General features: G+C 43.1%; 3 protein-coding genes across 4 annotated transcripts; all 3 read left to right on the forward strand.

Moving 5' to 3' along the window:
• Nucleotides 1–98: 98 nt before the first annotated feature.
• LOC103783390 (protocadherin beta-10) lies at nt 99–8,112 on the forward strand. Of its 2 annotated transcripts, XM_034960646.4 has the most exons (2): nt 99–1,376; nt 6,131–8,112. In XM_034960646.4, exons 1-2 carry the CDS (start codon nt 270–272, stop codon nt 7,418–7,420), a joined length of 2,397 nt encoding a protein of 798 aa, XP_034816537.2. In that variant the 5' UTR covers nt 99–269; the 3' UTR covers nt 7,421–8,112. The 2 variants fall into 2 exon arrangements, with proteins under 2 accessions (XP_034816537.2, XP_008952785.3); XM_008954537.5 differs by lacking the exon at nt 99–1,376 and having other exon boundaries at nt 4,658–8,112.
• A 4,005-nt stretch (nt 8,113–12,117) lies between these two features.
• PCDHB11 (protocadherin beta 11) lies at nt 12,118–16,705 on the forward strand. Its single transcript, XM_003845975.6, is given in 1 exon segment — nt 12,118–16,705. A coding segment is annotated over 1 exon segment (2,394 nt). The 5' UTR covers nt 12,118–12,236; the 3' UTR covers nt 14,631–16,705.
• A 145-nt stretch (nt 16,706–16,850) lies between these two features.
• On the forward strand, nt 16,851–23,955 carry LOC100991137 (protocadherin beta-12). The gene has a single exon (XM_003845980.7). It carries the CDS (start codon nt 21,324–21,326, stop codon nt 23,709–23,711), a length of 2,388 nt encoding a protein of 795 aa, XP_003846028.3. The 5' UTR covers nt 16,851–21,323; the 3' UTR covers nt 23,712–23,955.
• The last annotated feature ends 94 nt before the right edge of the window (nt 23,956–24,049 follow it).

Consider the following 24,049-nt stretch of genomic DNA (forward strand, 5'->3'; position numbering starts at 1 on the left):
ACCACAGTAAAAGACTCAGTGAGAACGCGTGGTGGCGCTGCAGGTTAAGCTGACGGAAAATACAACTGCCTACGCAGCTCCAGGATCCAGCAAACCGTTTCCCAAAGCCTGGAAGCAAAAGAATAGCTGAGCCAGAGCGAATGCGAGTGTGAAACCTCTTTAAGACACCATTGGGCTGCTTGGTTCTGACATTCTGGACTGCAAAAACGTGCTACTAGGATCCTGGGGATACATGACGCTTCCGTGAACCAACTTTTCAAGAAAAAGCAATGGAGATTGGATGGATGCACAATCGGAGACAAAGGCAAGTCCTTGTTTTCTTTGTTTTGCTGAGCTTGTCTGGGGCGGGCGCCGAGTTGGGGTCCTATTCCGTAGTGGAAGAAACGGAGAGAGGCTCTTTTGTGGCAAATCTAGGAAAAGACCTGGGGTTGGGGTTGACAGAGATGTCCACCCGCAAGGCCAGGATCATTTCCCAGGGGAACAAACAGCATTTGCAGCTCAAGGCTCAAACTGGGGATTTGCTCATAAATGAGAAGCTAGATCGAGAGGAGCTATGCGGTCCCACTGAGCCTTGCATACTACATTTCCAAGTGTTAATGGAAAACCCTTTAGAAATATTTCAGGCTGAACTGAGGGTGATAGATATAAATGACCATTCTCCCATGTTCACTGAAAAGGAAATGCTTCTAAAAATACCGGAAAACAGTCCTCTAGGAACTGAGTTTCCACTGTCTCATGCTTTGGACTTGGACGTAGGAAGCAATAATGTTCAAAACTATAAAATCAGCCCAAATTCCCATTTTGCTGTTCTAACCAGAGAACGCAATGATGGCAGGAAATACCCTGAGCTAATGTTGGATAAAGAGCTGGATCGGGAGGAGGAGCCTCAACTAAGATTAACCCTGACAGCGCTGGATGGTGGCTCTCCACCGCGATCTGGAACTGCTCAGGTCCGCATTGAAGTGGTGGACATCAATGATAACGCTCCTGAGTTTGAGCAGCCCATCTACAAAGTGCAGATTCCAGAGAACAGCCCTCTTGGCTCCCTGGTTGCCACCGTCTCCGCCAGGGATTTAGACAGCGGAGCCAATGGAAAAATATCATACACACTCTTTCAGCCTTCAGAGGATATTAGTAAAACTTTGGAGGTAAATCCTATGACAGGGGAAATTCGACTGAGAGAACAAGTAGATTTCGAAACGGTTACGTCTTATGAAGTGGACATCAAAGCCACAGATGGGGGAGGTCTTTCAGGAAAGTGCACTCTTCTCCTGCAGGTGGTGGACGTGAATGACAATCCCCCACAGTTGACCATGTCTGCACTCACCAGCCCCATCCCAGAGAACTCGCCTGAGATAGTAGTTGCTGTTTTCAGCGTTTCAGATCCTGACTCCGGAAACAATGGGAAGACGATTTCCTCCATCCAGGAAGACCTTCCCTTTCTTCTAAAACCTTCAGTCAAGAACTTTTACACCTTGGTAACGGAGAGAGCACTCGACAGAGAAGCAAGAGCTGAATATAATATCACCCTCACCGTCACAGATATGGGGACTCCAAGGCTGAAAACGGAGCACAACATAACAGTGCAGATATCAGATGTCAACGATAACGCCCCCGCTTTCACCCAAACCTCCTACACCTTGTTCGTCCGCGAGAACAACAGCCCCGCCCTGCACATCGGCAGCGTCAGCGCCACAGACAGAGACTCGGGCACCAACGCCCAGGTCACCTACTCGCTGCTGCCGCCCCAGGACCCGCACCTGCCCCTCGCCTCCCTTGTCTCCATCAACGCAGACAACGGCCACCTGTTCGCCCTCAGGTCCCTGGACTACGAGGCCCTGCAGGCTTTCGAGTTCCGCGTGGGCGCCACAGACCGCGGCTCCCCGGCTTTGAGCAGCGAGGCGGTGGTGCACGTGGTGGTGCTGGACGCCAACGACAACTCGCCCTTCGTGCTGTACCCGCTGCAGAACGGCTCCGCGCCCTGCACCGAGCTGGTGCCCCGGGCGGCCGAGCCGGGCTACCTGGTGACCAAGGTGGTGGCGGTGGACGGCGACTCGGGCCAGAACGCCTGGCTGTCGTACCAGCTGCTCAAGGCCACGGAGCCCGGGCTGTTCGGTGTGTGGGCGCACAATGGCGAGGTGCGCACCGCCAGGCTGCTGAGCGAGCGCGACGCGGCCAAGCACAGGCTGGTGGTGCTGGTCAAGGACAATGGCGAGCCTCCGCGCTCGGCCACCGCCACGCTGCAAGTGCTCCTGGTGGACGGCTTCTCCCAGCCCTTCCTGCCGCTCCCAGAGGCGGCCCCCGGCCAGACCCAGGCCAACTCGCTCACTGTCTACCTGGTGGTGGCATTGGCCTCGGTGTCGTCGCTCTTCCTCTTTTCGGTGCTCCTGTTCGTGGCGGTGCGGCTGTGCAGGAGGAGCAAGGCGGCCTCGGTGGGCCGCTGCTCGGTGCCTGAGGGCCCCTTTCCAGGGCGTCTGGTGGACGTGAGCGGCACCGGGACCCTGTTCCAGAGCTACCAATACGAGGTGTGTCTGACAGGAGGCTCAGAAACAAGTGAGTTCAAGTTCCTGAAGCCGATTATCCCCAACTTCTCTCCTTAGGGCACTAGGAAAGAAATAGATTAAAATTCCACCCTTCACAATAGCTTTGGATTTAATTATTGATAGGAACCCATTTGATAAATTCCTTAACTTCTTATGATTGTCTTGTTGATTAAATTGTTCATGCTCACCACCACCAATAAGGTATTTTTCTCTGATTGTTAGTTCAAATTATATTGTTAATTCCAGTTTCCCTTTTCCTCATATTTACCCCGAAGAGGTGTCGCCTATAGAATCCCAATTAACAAAATAGACTTTATCTTCAAAGTTGATGTCATTTAAAATTTTTCTGTCTTTATATTTTATTTACTTCCTATTCATTTTTTGCTCCATTTTTCATGTTACTTCTCAGTTTCCTAGAACTTCAAGTATTAAAATAACCTGTTGCATATATTAGGCATATTTCCTATGTTACATTTCTTTTGTCTATTTTCCTTTCAAAATTGGTATTTTTGTTGGGCTCAATTTTCATTATAATACTTTTCTTAAAGTTTCTTTCTTTTCTTTTCTTTTCTTTTTTTTTTCCTTTTTGAGACAGAGTCTTACTCTTGTCACCCAGGCTGGAGTGCAGTGGCACAATCTTGGCTCACTGCAACCTCTGCCTCCTGGGCTCAACGGATCCTTCCACCTCAGCCTCCCAAGTAGCTTGGACTATAGGTGCATGCCACCATGCCTGGCTAATCTTTTGCAGCGATGGGATTTTGCCAAGTTGCCCAGGCTGATCTTGAACTCCTGGGCTCAAGCCATCCTCCCTCCTCAGCCTCCCAAAATTCTGGGATTACAGGCATAAGCCAATGTGCCCATCCAAAGTTTTATTTATTTATTTTTTTGAGATGGAGTCTCGTAAAGTTACCTTAAAAAAAAAAGTTCTATTTTCCCTGTATTGGTATCTCCTTAAATAAAATAAAATATTCCTATTGTAAGTGATATGAGAAATCTTTAACCAGCCTTATCTAAAAATAAAAAGAGAAGCCATTGTAAGACATTCAGTATGTGTAAATGTGTTTGTGTTTGTAGACAAAAGGCAAAGGTATTATGTAAAAATATTTAATAATTTATTCTTTCTATTACTGAATTTAAAAATCAGAGGTCCCTGTTATATTTTTAATAGCTAACAACTCAATCTCATTAAGTTGGAAAAAAAACTTATCAAGGAGACATTTACATGGTTTGGCTTTTATATTCATCATAGTATACATTGGCGGTATCTAGCCCTTTCTCTGTAAAATATCCCTATGTTTAATCTGTATTTCTTGCTTATTACGTGTAAAGTTGAGCTTCTTTCTAGATATTAGGCCTTTGAATAAAATTCTATGTGAGTCAGATTTAATAATTTGTTTTCACTTTCAATAGTGTTAGGATAGGTGTTAGTTTGATCTGTTCTTTACCTCCGCTTATTTGGTTCAGAGAAATTAGGGCCTACTAGATTTCCACTAAAAGGGACTTGAAAATAAAGGTCAGTCCCTTCTTTAATTCTGCAAGTTACTTTAAAGCTAATCTAAGAAAAAAAAAACAAATTGCAAAGTATGAGTATATTAAAGAAAACAATTTTCAAATAGCAGAGATCGAAAGGCACTGAATTTTGTTTCATGTCCTACTCACTAGTTTATTTATGCATGCCTTAAAATAGCCAGTATTTAGTGAGTGGCTAATTTGCCAACCAAAGATGACTAAGACATAGTTGTTCTCAAGTAGTTCACACATTGATGAAGGGGCAAACTGGCCTGAAACAAGAAGCAATATTATTTATAGAGTAAACATAGTTGTATGCATAAGTTTTAGAGAAGCACAATGGAAAGACAGCCTAAATGCTTGGTTCTGGACTGCAGAGCGGTGATTCTAGTTAGGCAATCTGAGATCTTGAAGAAATTTGTTGAAGAAGATGTGAAACAAGTTTTTTTTATTGTTGTTAATTTTTGGTGTTCCTATGCCCAAAGCTTTTGAGACAGTGAAATTGATTATTTTGGTGGTTCCAGAAGGCACCCACAATTTTCCCTTTGTTTGCATAAGAGTTGTGTCAGAGGCGAAAGGCCTAGTACACAGCTAAATCTAACACAGAGTTGAACAGGGTTACTGCTAGAAACATTTTTTCAACTGTTCAATTTTTAACTTTTCTCATGAAGCAATGAAGAATTTTTATATAAACACAAAAATTGGGCACAGCCATTTGACTGTGTTGGAAGCCACAAGGTGGCGCTGCGGACTGAAGAGACGGAGGAACAAAATTGACCAGAATGCTACGGAAGTCCTTGACAAAAAGGAAACACTGAGACAGATGGGCTGAGAAGAAGAGCTGTCGAGTCCCTGATTGGGAAAGGAAAAATTAAAAACTCTAGATCTCTGGTACACATAAGTCTGGGTTTGCGATTGCTATTTGTGCTGGGGCAGTGTGATTGAGACTGACATCGAGGAAAGAAGCAGCTATGAAGACCAGGGGGTTCAGCTTTCCAAGACAAAGGCAAGTCCTGTTTCTTTTTCTTTTTTGGGGAGTGTCCTTGGCAGGTTCTGGGTTTGGACGTTATTCGGTGACTGAGGAAACAGAGAAAGGATCCTTTGTGGTCAATCTGGCAAAGGATCTGGGACTAGCAGAGGGGGAGCTGGCTGCAAGGGGAACCAGGGTGGTTTCCGATGATAACAAACAATACCTGCTCCTGGATTCACATACCGGGAATTTGCTCACAAATGAGAAACTGGACCGAGAGAAGCTGTGTGGCCCTAAAGAGCCCTGTATGCTGTATTTCCAAATTTTAATGGATGATCCCTTTCAGATTTACCGGGCTGAGCTGAGAGTCAGGGATATAAATGATCACGCGCCAGTATTTCAGGACAAAGAAACAGTCTTAAAAATATCAGAAAATACAGCTGAAGGGACAGCATTTAGACTAGAAAGAGCACAGGATCCAGATAGAGGACTTAACGGTATCCAAAACTACACGATCAGCCCCAACTCTTTTTTCCATATTAAAATTAGTGGCAGTGATGAAGGCATGATATATCCAGAGCTAGTGTTGGACAAAGCACTGGATCGGGAGGAGCAGGAAGAGCTCAGCTTAACCCTCACAGCGCTGGATGGTGGGTCTCCATCCAGGTCTGGGACCTCTACTGTACGCATCGTTGTCTTGGACGTCAATGACAATGCCCCACAGTTTGCCCAGGCTCTGTATGAGACCCAGGCTCCAGAAAACAGCCCCATTGGGTTCCTTATTGTTAAGGTATCGGCAGAAGATGTAGACTCTGGAGTCAACGCGGAAGTATCCTATTCATTTTTTGATGCCTCAGAAAATATTCGAACAACCTTTCAAATCAATCCTTTTTCTGGGGAAATCTTTCTCAGAGAATTGCTTGATTATGAGTTAGTAAATTCTTACAAAATAAATATACAGGCAATGGACGGTGGAGGCCTTTCTGCAAGATGTAGGGTTTTAGTGGAAGTATTGGACACCAATGACAATCCCCCTGAACTGATCGTATCATCATTTTCCAACTCTGTTGCTGAGAATTCTCCTGAGACGCCGCTGGCTGTTTTTAAGATTAATGACAGAGACTCTGGAGAAAATGGAAAGATGGTTTGCTACATTCAAGAGAATCTGCCATTCCTACTAAAACCTTCTGTGGAGAATTTTTACATCCTAATTACAGAAGGCGCGCTGGACAGAGAGCTCAGAGCCGAGTACAACATCACTATCACCGTCACTGACTTGGGGACACCCAGGCTGAAAACCGAGCACCACATAACCGTGCTGGTCTCCGACGTCAATGACAACGCCCCCGCCTTCACCCAAACCTCCTACACCCTGTTCGTCCGCGAGAACAACAGCCCCGCCCTGCACATCGGCAGCGTCAGCGCCACAGACGGAGACTCAGGCACCAACGCCCAGGTCACCTACTCGCTGCTGCCGCCCCAAGACCTGCATCTGCCCCTCGCCTCCCTGGTCTCCATCAACGCGGACAACGGCCACCTGTTCGCCCTCAGGTCGCTGGACTACGAGGCCCTGCAGGCTTTCGAGTTCCGCGTGGGCGCCACAGACCGCGGCTCCCCCGCGCTGAGCAGCGAGGCGCTGGTGCGTGTGCTGGTGCTGGACGCCAACGACAACTCGCCCTTCGTGCTGTACCCGCTGCAGAACGGCTCTGCACCCTGCACCGAGCTGGTGCCCCGGGCGGCCGAGCCGGGCTACCTGGTGACCAAGGTGGTGGCGGTGGACGGCGACTCGGGCCAGAACGCCTGGCTGTCGTACCAGCTGCTCAAGGCCACGGAGCCCGGGCTGTTCGGCGTGTGGGCGCACAATGGCGAGGTGCGCACCGCCAGGCTGCTGAGCGAGCGCGACGCGGCCAAGCACAGGCTGGTGGTGCTGGTCAAGGACAATGGCGAGCCTCCTCGCTCGGCCACCGCCACGCTGCACTTGCTCCTGGTGGACGGCTTCTCCCAGCCCTACCTGCCTCTCCCGGAGGCGGCGCCGGCCCAGGCCCAGGCCGACTTGCTCACCGTCTACCTGGTGGTGGCGTTGGCCTCGGTGTCTTCGCTCTTCCTCTTCTCGGTGCTCCTGTTCGTGGCGGTGCGGCTGTGCAGGAGGAGCAGGGCGGCATCGGTGGGTCGCTGCTCGGTGCCCGAGGGCCCCTTTCCAGGGCATCTGGTGGACGTGAGCGGCGCTGAGACCCTGTCCCAGAGCTGCCAGTATGAGGTGTGTCTGACGGGAGGCCCCGGGACCAGTGAGTTCAAGTTCTTGAAACCAGTTATTTCGGATATTCAGGCACAGGGCCCTGGGAGGAAGGGTGAAGAAAATTCCACCTTCCGAAATAGCTTTGGATTTAATATTCAGTAAAGTCTGTTTTTAGTTTCATATACTTTTGGTGTGTTACATAGCCATGTTTCTATTAGTTTACTTTTAAATCTCAAATTTAAGTTATTATGCAACTTCAAGCATTATTTTCAAGTAGTATACCCCTGTGGTTTTACAATGTTTCATCATTTTTTTGCGTTAATAACAACTGGGTTTAATTTAATGAGTATTTTTTTCTAAATGATAGTGTTAAGGTTTTAATTCTTTCCAACTGCCCAAGGAATTAATTACTATTATATCTCATTACAGAAATCTGAGGTTTTGATTCATTTCAGAGCTTGCATCTCATGATTCTAATCACTTCTGTCTATAGTGTACTTGCTCTATTTAAGAAGGCATATCTACATTTCCAAACTCATTCTAACATTCTATATATTGGTGTTTGAAAACCATGTCATTTATTTCTACATCATGTATTTAAAAAGAAATATTTCTCTACTACTATGCTCATGACAAAATGAAACAAAGCATATTGTGAGCAATACTGAACATCAATAATACCCTTAGTTTATATACTTATTATTTTATCTTTAAGCATGCTACTTTTACTTGGCCAATATTTTCTTATGTTAACTTTTGCTGATGTATAAAACAGACTATGCCTTATAATTGAAATAAAATTATAATCTGCCTGAAAATGAATAAAAATAAAACATTTTGAAATTTGTGGTTGAGATTGCTGGAGATATTCATTTATATGTTGCAAATTTATTTTAAATACCAAATTTTTAATAAGCAAGAGGAACTAAAGGTTAGAATGAAAAACAAGTTTCATTAGTTTTTTTATATTACTATATATAAAAGATATACTATATATAACTAACATTTTATAGTTTTTTAAGTTAGCTATTCTGCCAGTCCCTTACCACAGTGTGGTTTCTTCTTGAATTGATCTCAATATTTATAAATAATAGGTTTATAATACTATATCTTGATATTGTTTTGTATTTGAACCATTTCTTTCTATAATAGAAAAGCATTTTAGCTTTATTTCCAAACTAACAAACATATACAAACATTGCAAATTCTTTTTCTCCTTTTCTCCAATATAGATGTCACAGTTTCTTAGTTAAATTAGTGGTTATTATCTATATTGCTATGTGCTTCAGAATATGCATTTGTATACTGTACTAGAATTACATTTCCATACTTGAAAAGTATGGTTCCTAGAGTTCGTAATTGTTATTTCATACTTGCATTATTTTCTATGTACCTCTATTGTTTTTTTCCATATCTTTCATTTGAATGTATTTTCTCCTTAAAAATATTCCAATTTTTAAGATACTCTGTCAATGACATTTATTTTCAGGAGCTCTTTCATCGTGAGTTTCCTCTTTCATTTAGACTGGTTAATCTATAGACTGTTACCCTGGGACTTTTTCCCTTCAATACTTTCCTGTATGAGTCTACTTTTCCAAGGTCCAGTATACTCTTTTTTCTAGTTTACTCTCTTATTCAGCTGGCACACATCTCTCAAGACCTTCATATAAATGAATGCAGAAGAGATTTAAAAAAAATTGTCTCCTTACATTGTGAAGACATCTTTTTTGTTTGTTTTCATTTGCTTGATAGTTTGACTGGGTATAAAATTCTAGTTTGAAAATAATTTTCCCTCAAATTTTGAAAGCTGAAGCTGTCTCTTTTACTCATTGCATGTCGAGTTTCTTCAGAAGACTGACTTGATTTTGATTCCACCTCTCTTTGTGTCCTTCTCTCTTACGTCCTTTCCTGGAAGCATTGAAAAACTTTTTCCTGGTAATCTGAAAAGACCTTAATACAGGCATTTTATTTATTAATCGGGCCATGCAGGCATACCCTGTTAACATATAGACTCTTACTGTAAGTTCTGAGAAATTTTCTTGTTATGTTTTAGTAATAATTTATCCATTGAGTTTTCTACAGTCTCACTTTAACCAGAATCTCATTAAATATTGCACCTCCTGTGTTGATTTTCTGAGACTCTAAATTATAATTTTTTTCTTCTTTTCCATCTCTTGTTCTACTTATTAGACAATTTATTTAATCATCCAATCTCCATATTTAAGTTTTTCTTTTTGGATAGCAAATATTTATTTTTAAGAGCTCTTGGTTTTTCATAACATCCTATTACAAATTTGCAAATGTAAATCTTCTTTCATCTATAATTAATCTATTTATTCTTTAAAAATGCATTATATAGTAAGAGTTATTATTATACCTATTTTAAACTTGCAAGTGAATCAAAGGGAAGTTAAGAATTTGCCTAAGGCTATATAGCTAGTAAGGGGCACTTAAGCCCTAAGCTATTCTTTGTCTTCCAGGTATAAATACATACTTGATAGGGTTACTGTTAACATCAACTAGGTAAATCCATATGAGGCACTAGAATAATGAACTTAGAATAAGTAAATAAGTGTTAGCTCTTATTACATTTTGTTTCTCTGGGGATACTAATCAGACATTTTAAAAGGCTTTCTTTTGTTTTCTGAATTATATCTATTCCCTCCTGTTGCTTTTTGTGCGTGGTGGTAGTATTACAGTTTTGGCCTTTCCATTTCATGTTGTAGGCATTTTCTCAAATGTCTTGTTATCTTTGACTGTCTTATATATATGAATGATGACACAGCAAATGCTGACAGTCAACACTTCATGAGTATTGATGACAGGGCTTCACTCTAACGTAATCATGCTAGGATAGAGCTACTACCTTGGGAAACCCCCACATATCAGTACATGTAAGTCTATATCTGCGCCTTTCATATTTCCCAGGATAGAATTCTACAATATTCAATGTTTTGGGTGCGATGGGGAAGATGTCAGGCATATATCTTGTGTCCTACAATCTGAGAGTATCATGGCTAGGAGTCTCACAATACAGAAGGCAGTGTTTTGCCTAATCTCCCTATCTTTAGTTTCATACCTCCTACTTTCACTCAGCTCTGCCTGGGGTTTCCAAGACTGGAGATAGTATAATTTCTCCAGAATATAATCTAATTTCTCCAGAGTATAAGCTTTCCATTCTCTGGCTCTCAGTTATTTTCTTGTCTCTGTACGATGGCGAAAAGACCAGAGAATTCAACTATCCTATATACATACTTTCAACTAATAACTTCTTTTTTAAGCCCTTACTTGACTTCAGCCTTCTTATACACCTGGTTCCTCCAAGTCTGGTACCTACTAGGATTATGTAGGGAAAACCCAGTAGTTTATTTTTAGTATCTCCAATGAAGGAACTTTATTTTAGACATTTCTTGGAACTATTGTCAATTGCTCTTTCATCTGCTTTCTATCATCAAATAATTTGTGTATTTACTTATGTATTCTTAGTCTTTGTGAATTCATACCTTTTATTACTTTTCTGTCATTTTAGAGAGGGGTTAAGAAGAAGGAAGGATAATTGTATAGTCAATCCACATACTATTCAATTTCTACTCTTCTGCACTGATAATTTTTCAACCATGTATCTAGTTCACATTTTTGTGAATGTAATTTGAAATTAGAATTTTTAAGAGCAGACTTCTTAGATGTCCTCCATTATTGAGAGTACTTTGAGATGTCTAACAGTGGATACCATTGGTAGTTTCCAAGCACCTATTCCAACTATCTCCCTCATTATGCCATGCACTTTGGCTAGGACTGAAACCACCTCAAGTTTAAGGGGCAATCTCTGCCTGGATTAAAACAAAGGGTCAAAGATGGAGTCTTTAGATTCTGGGACTATAATCTCTACCTTTAATCCTATACATCTTGAGACACTGATTTCTTCAGTAACAGGCTGAAGTGCTCTCAGTTGGTCTAATCAGAATGAAGGCTAAGATTTTGTTCTATTATTGAGGAAGAAAATATCTCTCATTCTGTCTTCTTGAGCTGAAAAACAAAGCAGATAGCCATAGATGTTGTTGGAATAAATCTTGGGAAACTGAGGGAGGGCAGTCTTAGAAATAAGCCTGCTTTAAATGAAACTAACATGCTTGTGCTTGTGTATTTATTATTTTTTGAGAAGCTGGAACTAAATCAAGGATTCTCATAATGTGTTCTACTCCCAATATCTTACTTTACTTTCTAGCAGTTCACAATTCCTTGCTACCAAGGAAATCTATATAAATGCCTTCTTGTGCTATCATAACTATCAAAGTATGTCCCATCTCATGGTTAATCCAGTTTCATATACTCTGAGAGGACTTCTAAAATGACCCATGTATAGTTTGCCTTTTCATTACCACCTAAGGAAAGTCAAGTAGTGATAGAATTTTGTACAGCTTAAAAATATTATGGTTGTTTTATGTTTCCAATCTTCTCAGAAAGATTACAAACCACTGGGAGCCAGGAATCACATCTTGTATTTCTGTATTCACCACAACTAAGCACGTTTGGTTGTGTGGAGAAGGGGGAAAGATAAATGCTTTAAGATGAATATTAACAGCATATCAAACTAAAGAGAATATGAAATAATTATTACAGAACGTGCAATATATTTGTAATCACTTGAACACAATGAATAAAACAATATTTGTTTCCGGAGGACATATAAGTGAATGGAATTTAGGTAGCTTTCACCAAACTGTGAAAATCTATGGAGACACTTGGTGGCGCTGCAGGATAACATCGTGAAAAATATATTCACTGGATGGCGTTGTGAACACTGATATCCAGTGCACACAGAGAATCAGAAGACAGAAACAACAAACCTTCAAGAGGGTGACCTGGAAACCATTCAACAGGGTTAAAATCCTTAGACCACAGAGGATTTGGTGGACAAGTCAGAGACGCGTTCCGCAGAGCTGAAGCCTTTCTTCAAGAAGCCTACAAGAAAGGAACTATGGAGAACGGAGGGACACGCACTCAGCAGATAAGGCAAGTCCTGCTTCTCTTTGTTTTGCTGGGAATGTCTCAGGCGGGCTCTGAAACCTGGAGCTTTTCCGTGGCAGAAGAAATGCAGAGCGGGAGTTTTGTAGGCAATCTGGCAAAGGACCTGGGGCTGAAGGTGAGAGAACTGTCCTCACGTGGGGCTCGGGTGGTCTCTAATGATAAGAAACAGCGTTTGCAGCTGGACATAAACACTGGGGATTTGCTCTTAAGTGAAACACTGGACAGGGAGGAGCTCTGCGGTTCCATCGAGGCTTGCGTGCTACATTTCCAGGTGTTAATGCAAAACCCCACGCAGTTTTTACAAATTGAGCTTCAGGTCAGGGATATAAATGATCACTCTCCCATCTTCTTGGAAAAACAAATGCTCCTAGAAATCCCAGAGAACAGTCCTGTTGGTGCTGTGTTCTTACTAGAAAGTGCGAAGGATTTAGATGTAGGAATCAATGCTGTAAAAAGCTACACAATAAGCCCCAACTCTCATTTTCACATTAAAATGAGAGTCAATCCAGACAATAGGAAATACCCCGAGTTAGTTCTGGACAAGGCGCTGGATTATGAAGAGCTCCCGGAGCTCAGTTTCATCCTCACTGCTCTGGATGGTGGGTCCCCTCCCAGGTCTGGAACTGCCTTGGTCAGGGTGGTGGTTGTGGACATTAATGACAACTCCCCTGAATTTGAGCAGGCTTTTTATGAGGTGAAGATTCCGGAGAATAGCATCCTTGGCTCGCTGATTTTGACTGTCTCAGCTTGGGATTTAGACTCTGGAACAAATGGTGAAATATGCTATACCTTATCCCATGCCTCAGAAGATATTCGCAAGACATTTGAAATTAATCAAAAGTCTGGAGACATTACTTTAACAGCACCTCTGGATTTTGAAACGATTGAGTCATACTCAATAATCATTCAAGCCACAGATCGGGGAGGACTTTTTGGAAAATCTACAGTCTGAATTCAGGTGATAGATGTAAATGACAATGCTCCTGAAATCACTGTGTCATCAATTACCAGTCCAATCCCAGAAAATACGCCAGAGACCGTGGTTATGGTTTTTAGTATCCAAGATATAGACTCTGGGGACAACGGAAGAATTGTTTGTTCCATTCCGGAAGACCTCCCATTCGTGCTAAAATCTTCAGTTGAGAATTACTACACGTTGGAAACAGAGAGACCACTGGACAGAGAGAGCACAGCCGAGTACAATATCACCATCACCGTCACTGACTTGGGGATACCCAGGCTGAAAACCGAGCACAACACAACTGTGTTGGTCTCTGACGTCAATGACAACGCCCCCACCTTCACCCAAACCTCCTACACCCTGTTCGTCAGCGAGAACAACAGCCCCGCCCTGCACATCGGCAGTGTCAGCGCTACAGACAGAGACTCAGGCACCAATGCCCAGGTCAACTACTCGCTACTCCCGCCCCAGGACCTGCACCTGCCCCTCGCCTCCCTGGTCTCCATCAACGCAGACAACGGCCACCTGTTCGCCCTCAGGTCGCTGGACTACGAGGCCCTGCAGGCGTTCGAGTTTCGCGTGGGCGCCACAGACCGCGGCTCCCCGGCGCTGAGCAGCGAGGCGCTGGTGCGAGTGCTGGTGCTGGACGCCAACGACAACTCGCCCTTCGTGCTGTACCCGCTGCAGAACGGCTCCGCGCCCTGCACCGAGCTGGTGCCCCGGGCGGCCGAGCCGGGCTACCTGGTGACCAAGGTGGTGGCGGTGGACGGCGACTCGGGCCAGAACGCCTGGCTGTCGTACCAGCTGCTCAAGGCCACGGAGCCCGGGCTATTCTGCGTGTGGGCACACAATGGCGAGGTGCGCACCGCCAGGCTGCTGAGCGAGCGCGACGCGGCCAAGCACAGGCTGGCGGTGCTGGTGAAGGACAATGGCGAGCCTCCGCGCTCGGCCACCGCCACGCTGCAAGTGCTCCTGGTGGACGGCTTCTCCCAGCCCTACCTGCCGCTTCCTGAGGCGGCCCCGGCCCAGGCCCAGGCCGACTTGCTCACCGTCTACCTGGTGGTGGCGTTGGCCTCGGTGTCTTCGCTCTTCCTCTTCTCGGTGCTCCTGTTCGTGGCGGTGCGGCTGTGCAGGAGGAGCAGGGCGGCCTCGGTGGGTCGCTGCTCGGTGCCTAAGGGCCCCTTTCCAGGGCATCTGGTGGACGTGAGCGGCACCGGGACCCTTTCCCAGAGCTACCAGTACGAGGTGTGTCTGACGGGAGGTTCCAAGACAAATGAATTCAAGTTCCTAAAACCGGTTATCCCTAATATCCAGGCAAAAGGTCTTGGGAAGAATAGTGAAGAAAACTCCACCTTTCAAAATAGCTTTGGATTTAATTTTTAGTAAGAATGCTATTTACATTTTCATGTACTTTTTTAGTTTTATGTAACCATATCAATATTATTTAGTCTTAAACTAGTTACCTTATTATGCAATACAACTAATTGTATTTTTAATTTTTTTCTTTTCTCCCCCCACTTTTTTTTTTTTTTGAGACCGAGTCTCGTTCTGTCGCCCTGGCTGGAGTGCAATGGTGTGATCTCAGCTCACTGCACCCTCCGCCTCTCGGGTTCAAGCAATTCTCGTGCATCAGCCTCCCGAGTAGCTGGCATTACAGGCGCCCACCACCACGCCCGGCTACATTTTTTTTTAAATCTTTAGTAGAGACGGGGTTTCACCACGTTGGCCAGGCAGGTCTTAAACTCTTGACCTCATGTTCCACCCGCCTCGGCCTCCCAAAGTGCTGGGATTACAGGTGTGAGCCACTGTGCCCGGCCTTTTTCTTTTCTTTTCTTTTCTTTTTTGATACAGAGTCTTAGTCACCCAGACTGGAGGTCAGTGGTAGGATCTCAGCTCACTGCAACCTGTGCCTCCTGGGCTCAAGGCTGCCACCTCAGCCTCCAAGTAGCTGGGACTACAGGTGTGCGCCACCATGCCCGGCTACTTCTTGTATTTTTTGTAGAAACGGATCGTCACCATATTTCTTAGGCTGGCCTTTAACTTCTGAGCTCAAGAGATGCACTCCCCTCAGCCTCCCAAAGTGCTGGGATTACAGGCGGCCAGGCCTATTTTCAATTTTCAAGTATTGCATATCATTGTGAATAACATTGTAAATCCTTTTTATATTAAGTAACAGGTAGTTAATCCATTTCTAATGAATAATTTTAAGGTTTTAATCCTTTCTAAGTGTACAATAATTTACTGATTATTATTTCTTATTCTAGAAAACTGACTTTGATTTTTCTCTTAGGTTTTTTGTTTTGTTTTGTTTTTTGAGACGATGTTTCACTCTTGTCGCCCAGGCTGGTGTGCAATGGCGTGATGTCAGCTCACTGCAATCTCTGCCTCCCGGGTTCTCCTGCCTCAGCCTCCCGAGTAGCTGGGATTACAGGTGCACCACCACACCCAGCTAATTTTGCATTTTTAGTAGAGACGGGGTTTCACCATGTTGGTCAGGCTGGTCTCTAACTCTTGTTATCAGTGATCCGCCTGCCTCAGCCTCCCAGAAAGCTGGGATTACAGGCGTGAGCCACCGTGCCCAGGCCCCCCTAGTATTTTTCACTGTCTGCATCCTATGATCCTAACCACCTGTGTATTGTAGTTTCTTCATGGGAGAAGTCATATCTGCCCTTCCAACCTTATTCTAACATTCTATTTATTCATTTTAAAAGCTACATCATCTAGTTCTAAATCACAGCATTTAAAGAGAAACATTTCATTATTAATGTGCTCATGGTAAATTAAATATTATTTTGTGATCAATATTATACTTCAATACTAACTTTGTGCTTGTATTATTTCCTTAAATACACTACACTTACTTGGCTAATATTTTTAATGCTTACTTTTGTGTGTGTATATATATATATATATAGAGAGAGAGAGATCATGGCTTATAATCCAAAGAAAATGTAATAAACTGCATGAAAATAAATAGGAATATTAAAACATTTTGATAATTTTGGGATGAGGATATTGGTGGACTGGTGGAAAGATATTCACTTTTCCTTTTATTTTGTAAATTTATTTCATTATTTTCAAATGTAAAAATCAAGATGAACTAAAGGTTGAAAGAAAAACAAGGCCTGGCTCAGTGGCTTGGCTGGGTGGGTTAGATCACACCTGTAATCTCAGCACTTTGGAAAGCTGAGGCGGGGGGGTCACCTGAGGTCAGGAGTTCAAGACCAGCCTGGCCAACACAGTGAAACCCCATCTACACTAAAAAATACAAGAAGTAGCTGGGTGTGGTGGTGCGTGCCTATAATCCCAGCTACTCAGGAGGCTGAGACAGGAGAATCACTTGAACCCAGGAGGCAGAGGTTGCAGTGAGCCAAGATCTTGCCACTGCATTCCAGCCTGGGTGACAGAGCGATACTCCATCTCAAAAAAAAAAAAAAAGAAAGAAAGAAAGAAAGAAAGAAAGAAAAGAAAAGAACGGAACAATATTTTCTTTAATTTCCAGTCCCCTTCTATTGAGTGGCTTCTTCTAGAATTACCTCAATACTTCTAAATGATATGTTTTTGCTGTTAAATCTTGGTACTCCATTTTACATTTTAATCACTTCTTGCTATGTATTTTTTAAAAAAGATTTAACTTTCTTTCCAACTAATGTAAACCAATATAAGCACTGCACATTCCCTTTCTCCTATTCTCCCAATAAAATTGTTACAGTTTTTTGTTTTTTTTGACAGAGTCTTACTCTGTTGCCCAGGTTGGAGTACAGTGGTGTGATCTCAGCTCACTGTAACCTCTGCTTCCTGGGTTCAAGTGATTCTCCTGCCTCAGCCTCCCAAGTAGCTGGGATTACAGGCACCCACCACCACACCTGGCTAGTTTTGTAGCTTTACTAGAGATGGGGTATCACCATGTTGGCCAGGCTCGTCTTGAACTCCTGACCCCAGCTGATCCTCCTGCCTCAGCCTCCCAAAGTGTTGAGATTACAGGCGTGAGCCACAGTGCCCAGCCTACAGTTTTTTTTAAGTTAAACTAATAGTGTCCATATTGCTAAGCTTTCTTCAAAATACACATTAGTGTAGTGTGATTAAATTTCCTTTCTTGAGAAACATTTTTCCTAGAACTGAAAATTGTTTTGTACTTACATAATTTTCCATTTACTAATATTAGTTTCTTTACATTCTCTAATTTGAATCTCTTTCTTCTCAAAATATTCAAATATATCAGATACCTGTCAATTATGTTTATTTCTTGGTGATCTTGCACCCAGATCTCTACTTCATTCATACTGGTTGCTCTATAGGCTGTCACCCTAGGACTTTAAAAAATATTTTTCTTTGTTGGTCCTCTTTTATAAGATCCAGTACATTCTTCTTTCTTAGTTTACTCTCTTATTTTGTTGATGCACATCTCTCAGTACCTTCATAAAAATGGATACAGAGGAAATAAAACTTTTTGAGAGCTTGCTTTGTTATTTTCTTTTTTTTATTTGATTGATAGTTTGGGCATAACATTCTAGGTTGAAAATAATTTTCCCTCAGATTTCAAAAGCACTGCTCCTTTTATTGACTGCATATAGAATTGCTGTTCAGAAGACTGATTCCATTTTGATTCCTATGTCTTTTTATGTGATTCCCCCCCCCTTTTTTTCTTTCTTTCTGTGAGCGTTGAAAAAAATTCCCCTGGTCTTCTGAAAATACCTTAGTACTGGCTCTTTATTGATTAATCTGGTTATATCGCTATGCCCTGTTCATGTTTATCTTTTTTTTTTTTAAGATGATGTCTCACTGTGTTACCCAGGCTGGAGTGCAGTGGCTATTCATAGGCACAATCACAGCACCCTGCAGGCTCTAACTCAAGAGCTACTTCTGCCTCAGCCTTCCAAGTCGCTGGGACTACAGGCATGTGCTAGACCCCTTGGCTAATGTTCAGACTATCAATTTTATTTCTGAGAAATTTTGGTTGGGCATGGTGACTCACACCTGCAATCCCAGTACTTTGGGAAGCTGAGGCAGGATTATTTGAGGCCCCGAGTTTGAGACCACCCTGGGCAACATAGTGGGAACCTATCTCTACACAAAAACAATTTTTTAAAAGGAATTTCCTTGGTATGTTTTACTCATAATTTCTCCTCTGAGTTTTCTGGATTCTCACTTCAACGAAAATCTCAGTTAAATATTAGACCTCCTAGATTGACTCTATAAGACTATAAGCCATTTTTCCTTTCTTATTTTCTCTTTGCCTCTCATTCCATTTTTTGGACAATTTATTTAATCACTCAATGTTTTATATATAAGTTTTTCTTTATGACTGAAAAATATTTACTTTTAAGAGTTGTTTTTGGTTCTCTGAATGTTTTTCATGGCATCCTGTCATAGATTTATAAATGTAATATTTTCTCTCATTTATAATTAATCTTTTCTTTAAAAATGCATTATGCAGTATCATTATTATATATCCGTTTTAAAAGTGAAAGTGAGTCTAAGGGGAGTTAAGAACTTGTCCAAGGTAATATAGCTAGTAAAAAGCACTGAAGTCGTAATCTAATCTTCATCTTACAATAGGAATATGTACTTCATACAGTTACTATTTAGATTAAATGGATAAATGCATTATGAGGCACTTAGAACAATGAGTAGCATAGAGTAAATACTAAATAAGTATTAGCTTTTATTAGATTTTCTTTCTCTGGGAATATTAACCAGACATTTTCAAAGGCTTTCTTCTGCTTTCTATATTATTGTTCCTTTTTTTTTTCTTGGTGGTAGCGATGGTGGTAGTTTTGGCCTTTCTATGTTATGTTGCAGGCATTTCCTCAAATGCCTTGGCTATCTTCTCATATTTTAGAAGGATGATATATCAAAATGCTGACAATCAACTCTGTGAGCGAACAGTACCTGTTGATGGCAGGGCTTCATTCTAATATAACCATGCTAGGATAAGTCTATTACCTTATAAGATGCCAAATATTAATATGTGTCTTCATTCGGGCTTTCATATTCTCCAGGTTAGAATTCTACAATATACACTATGGGGATAGACTAGGGGTCAGGCATACACTTTGTGTCCTACAGTCTAAGAGTATTGCATGAAAAGGGATTAGAAGTCTCACCATGCAAAATGCAAAGGTTTGCTTACTCTCCCTATTTTCAGTTTGACACCTCATACTTATGCTCAGCTGTGCCTAGATCCCCAAGACTAGAGAAAGTCCCATTAAATTTCTCCAGAGAATAAATTTTCTATTTTCTGGCTGTGAGTTATGTTTCCATCTGTGTAGGGTGATGAGAAGAACAGAGAATTCAATTATCCTCTACACATACTTCCAACTAATAACTTTTTTCCATCCTTAACTGACTTCAGTCTTCTTAAACATCTGGTTCCTCCAGATCTTGCGCTTAAAAGAGATTATGTTTCTTGTGAGTATCTTCAATGCAGGAACTTTACTTTAGGGGCATTTTTTGGAACTGCTAAGTTAATTGCTCTTCCACCTGCTTTCTGTCATAGAAAAATGTGTGTGTTCACTTGTGTATTCTTAATCTTTGTTAGTTCCTACCATTTTAATTACTTTTCTGCCATTTTAGTGTATTTTTTTTAAAAAGAGACGTTAATTGTGTGTGGTCAATTCATCTACTTTTCAAGTTTTACCCTTCTATACCAATTACTATTTCAACCATGTATCCAGCTTACATTTTTAAGAATATTAATTGAATTTAACATTTTAAAATGCAGACTTGTTGGATTCTTCTCCCATCCATTCTTAGTGCACTTTAAGACTTTCTATAGTGAATATCACTGATGAGCCCTTAGCATCTGTTGCAAACAGTCTCCCTCATTATGTACCAATGAGGTACTTTGGCTAGGACTGAAACCTTCCCAAGCTTAAGAGGTGGTCCCAGACAGGATTAAAACACAGTAATGGCCAGAGACAGGTCTTTAGATTCTAGGACTAAAATCTCCAACTATAATTCTATACCTCTTGAAACAATGATTGCTTCAGTGGCAGACACATGATCTTACTTGGTCTAATCAGAGTGAAAGTTAGGTTTTTGTTCTATGTTTAGGGATAGACTCTTACTTTCTCTTCCTGGGCTGAAAGAGAAAACAGATAGCTACAGTTGTGGCTACAATAAATTTTGGGAACCTAAGGCAAGACAGCTTTAGGAATAAGAGTCTGCTTTAAATTAAACTAGCTTGCTTATGCTTGTGTACTTATGAATTTTTTTGTAAATTATGAAAAACTGGAACTAAATGATGGGTTTACATAACATGTTCCACCGCAATCTCTTGCTTCATTTTCTGCCTGTTCACAATTCATTGCTATTAAGGAAATCTACAGAAGTGCCTTTTCATGCTGTCGTGATGACCTATATATGCCTCATCTCATGGTTAATCCAGTTTCATAACTTCAGAAAGGATTTCTGAGATGACCTTTCCTTTACCTTATCACGTAAGGAAAGCCAAGTAGTAATAGAATTTCATTCAGCTCAACAATCACTTATACCCTGCTTGTTTCAGGCTTACAATTGTCTCAGAAACACTATGAATTCCTGGGAGCCAGGGATCACATCTTGTATCTGTGTTTACCACAATTGAGCACATTTGGTTGTGAGAAGAGTGGGGAAAGACACTGAATAAATGCTTTAAAACAAAATCATCATCACAAACTATAAAGAATATAAAACGATTATTATGGAAGATAAAATATATTTTTAATTACTTCAACAGAAGGAATTATTTAAACGCAATATTTATTTGCTTCTGGAGGACATTTATGTAAATAAAATTTAGGTAGTGTTCATCAAACTGTGAAAATCTGTGGAGACGCGTGGTGGCGCTGCAGGATAATATCAAGAAAAAAATTACCCTGGAGGATGTTGCAGACCCTGTTATCCAGTACACGCGGAGAACTGGGAAGACAGTAAGAACAATCCGTTAAGGGAGAACCTAGAAGCCATTCAACAAGGTTAAAATCTTTAGGCTTCCGAGGATTTGGTAGACAGATCAGAGGCACGTTTCCTACAACTGCGAAGAGGCGCTGAGGCAATTCTGCAAGAAGACTTTGGGGTTTTGGAAAAGAAGCTATGGAAAACGGAGGGGCAGGCACTCTGCAGATAAGGCAAGTCCTGCTTTTCTTTGTTTTGCTGGGAATGTCTCAGGCGGGCTCTGAAACTGGGAACTTTTTGGTGATGGAGGAATTGCAGAGCGGGAGCTTTGTAGGAAATTTGGCAAAGACCCTGGGACTCGAGGTGAGTGAGCTGTCTTCGCGGGGGGCTCGGGTGGTTTCTAATGATAACAAAGAGTGTTTGCAGCTGGACACAAACACTGGGGATTTGCTCCTGAGCGAAATGCTAGACAGGGAGGAGCTCTGTGGCTCCAATGAGCCTTGTGTGCTGTATTTCCAAGTGTTAATGAAAAACCCCACGCAGTTTTTACAAATTGAGCTCCAGGTCAGGGATATAAATGATCACTCTCCCGTCTTCTTGGAAAAAGAAATGCTCTTAGAAATCCCAGAGAACAGTCCTGTTGGTGCTGTGTTCTTGCTTGAAAGTGCAAAGGATTTAGATGTAGGAATCAATGCTGTAAAAAGCTACACAATAAATCCGAACTCTCATTTCCACGTTAAAATAAGAGTCAATCCAGACAATAGGAAATACCCTGAGTTAGTTCTGGACAAGGCGCTGGATTATGAAGAGCTCCCGGAGCTCAGTTTCATCCTCACTGCTCTGGATGGCGGGTCCCCTCCCAGGTCTGGAACTGCCTTGGTCAGGGTGGTGGTTGTAGATATTAATGACAACTCCCCTGAATTTGAGCAGGCCTTTTATGAGGTGAAGATTCTGGAGAATAGCATCCTTGGCTCCCTGGTTGTGACCGTCTCAGCCTGGGATTTAGATTCTGGAACAAACAGTGAACTATCCTATACCTTTTCCCATGCCGCAGAAGATATTCGCAAGACATTTGAAATTAATCAAAAGTCTGGAGACATTACTTTAACAGCACCTTTGGATTTTGAAGCAATTGAGTCATACTCAATAATCATTCAAGCCACAGATGGGGGAGGACTTTTTGGAAAATCTACAGTCAGAATTCAGGTGATGGATGTAAACGACAATGCTCCTGAAATCACTGTGTCATCAATTACCAGTCCAATCCCAGAAAACACTCCAGAGACCGTGGTTATGGTTTTCAGGATACGAGACAGAGACTCTGGGGACAACGGAAAGATGGTTTGTTCTATCCCGGAAGACATCCCATTCGTGCTAAAATCTTCGGTAAATAATTACTACACTTTGGAAACAGAGAGACCGCTGGACAGAGAGAGCAGAGCCGAGTACAACATCACCATCACCGTCACCGACTTGGGGACCCCCAGGCTAAAAACCGAGCACAACATAACCCTGCTGATCTCCGACGTCAATGACAACGCCCCCGCCTTCACCCAAACTTCCTACACCCTGTTCCTCCGCGAGAACAACAGCCCCGCCCTGCACATCGGCAGCATCAGCGCCACAGACAGAGACTCAGGCACCAACGCCCAGGTCACCTACTCACTGCTGCGGTCCCAGGACCCGCACCTGCCCCTCGCCTCCCTGGTCTCCATCAACACGGACAACGGCCACCTGTTCGCCCTCCGGTCTCTGGACTACGAGGCCCTGCAGGGTTTCGAGTTCCGCGTGGGCGCTTCAGACCACGGCTCCCCGGCTTTGAGCAGCGAGGCGCTGGTGCGCGTGCTGGTGCTGGACGCCAACGACAACTCGCCCTTCGTGCTGTACCCGCTGCAGAACGGCTCCGCGCCCTGCACCGAGCTGGTGCCCCGGGCGGCCGAGCCGGGCTACCTGGTGACCAAGGTGGTGGCGGTGGACGGCGACTCGGGCCAGAACGCCTGGCTGTCGTACCAGCTGCTCAAGGCCACGGAGCCCGGGCTGTTCGGCGTGTGGGCGCACAATGGCGAGGTGCGCACCGCCAGGCTGCTGAGCGAGCGCGACGCGGCCAAGCACAGGCTGGTGGTGCTGGTCAAGGACAATGGCGAGCCTCCGCGCTCGGCCACCGCCACGCTGCACGTGCTCCTGGTGGACGGCTTCTCCCAGCCCTACCTGCCTCTCCCGGAGGCGGCCCCGGCCCAGGCCCAGGCCGACTCGCTCACTGTCTACCTGGTGGTGGCGTTGGCCTCGGTGTCTTCGCTCTTCCTCTTCTCGGTGCTCCTGTTCGTGGCGGTGCGGCTGTGCAGGAGGAGCAGGGCGGCCCCGGTGGGTCGCTGCTCGGTGCCTGAGGGCCCCTTTCCAGGACATCTGGTGGACGTGAGTGGCACCGGGACCCTGTCCCAGAGCTACCAGTATGAGGTGTGTGTGACTGGAGGCTCCAGGTCAAATGAGTTCAAGTTCCTGAAACCAATTATCCCCAACTTCCTACCCCAGAGTACAGGTAGTGAAGTCGAAGAAAATCCCCCATTTCAGAATAATTTGGGTTTCTGATAAAGAATGAAAAATAAATCCTGTGTTTATGAATACATTTATAATTAGGAACTTATCGTGAGGTGCCTGTAAAGTAGTATTTTTGATCACTTCAAATACATGCTCTTCAAGTCAAGAAATAAATTTCTTTACATAGAAAAGGATACAGATTTAGTACCAAGAACACTTCACAAAGCAGGAAATGTGCATGTGTAATGTTTTATGTCAAACAATTATGCTTAATATAAAGTCTATTAAGTGGTAAGTCTTGTTTGAGATATTTTTAATTGCTTTCCATTGTTTTCAATATTTACTGTGACTTTCGTTTTCTGAGTTGATTAGAATGCTGTTCGAGTATA

The sequence above is a fragment of the Pan paniscus genome, chromosome 4 (genome assembly GCF_029289425.2).
Source record: "Pan paniscus chromosome 4, NHGRI_mPanPan1-v2.0_pri, whole genome shotgun sequence".
NCBI lineage: Eukaryota > Metazoa > Chordata > Mammalia > Primates > Hominidae > Pan > Pan paniscus.

Excerpts from the sequence above, each read along its gene's own strand:
- LOC103783390 (XM_034960646.4), top strand. The coding sequence starts at position 270 with ATGGAGATTGGATGGATGCACAATCGGAGACAAAGGCAAGTCCTTGTT. Across the intron at positions 1,377-6,130 it reads TAGTAGTTGCTGTTTTCAGC|ATTAATGACAGAGACTCTGG; the intron begins GTTTCAGATCCT and ends GCTGTTTTTAAG.
- LOC100991137 (XM_003845980.7), top strand. The coding sequence starts at position 21,324 with ATGGAAAACGGAGGGGCAGGCACTCTGCAGATAAGGCAAGTCCTGCTT.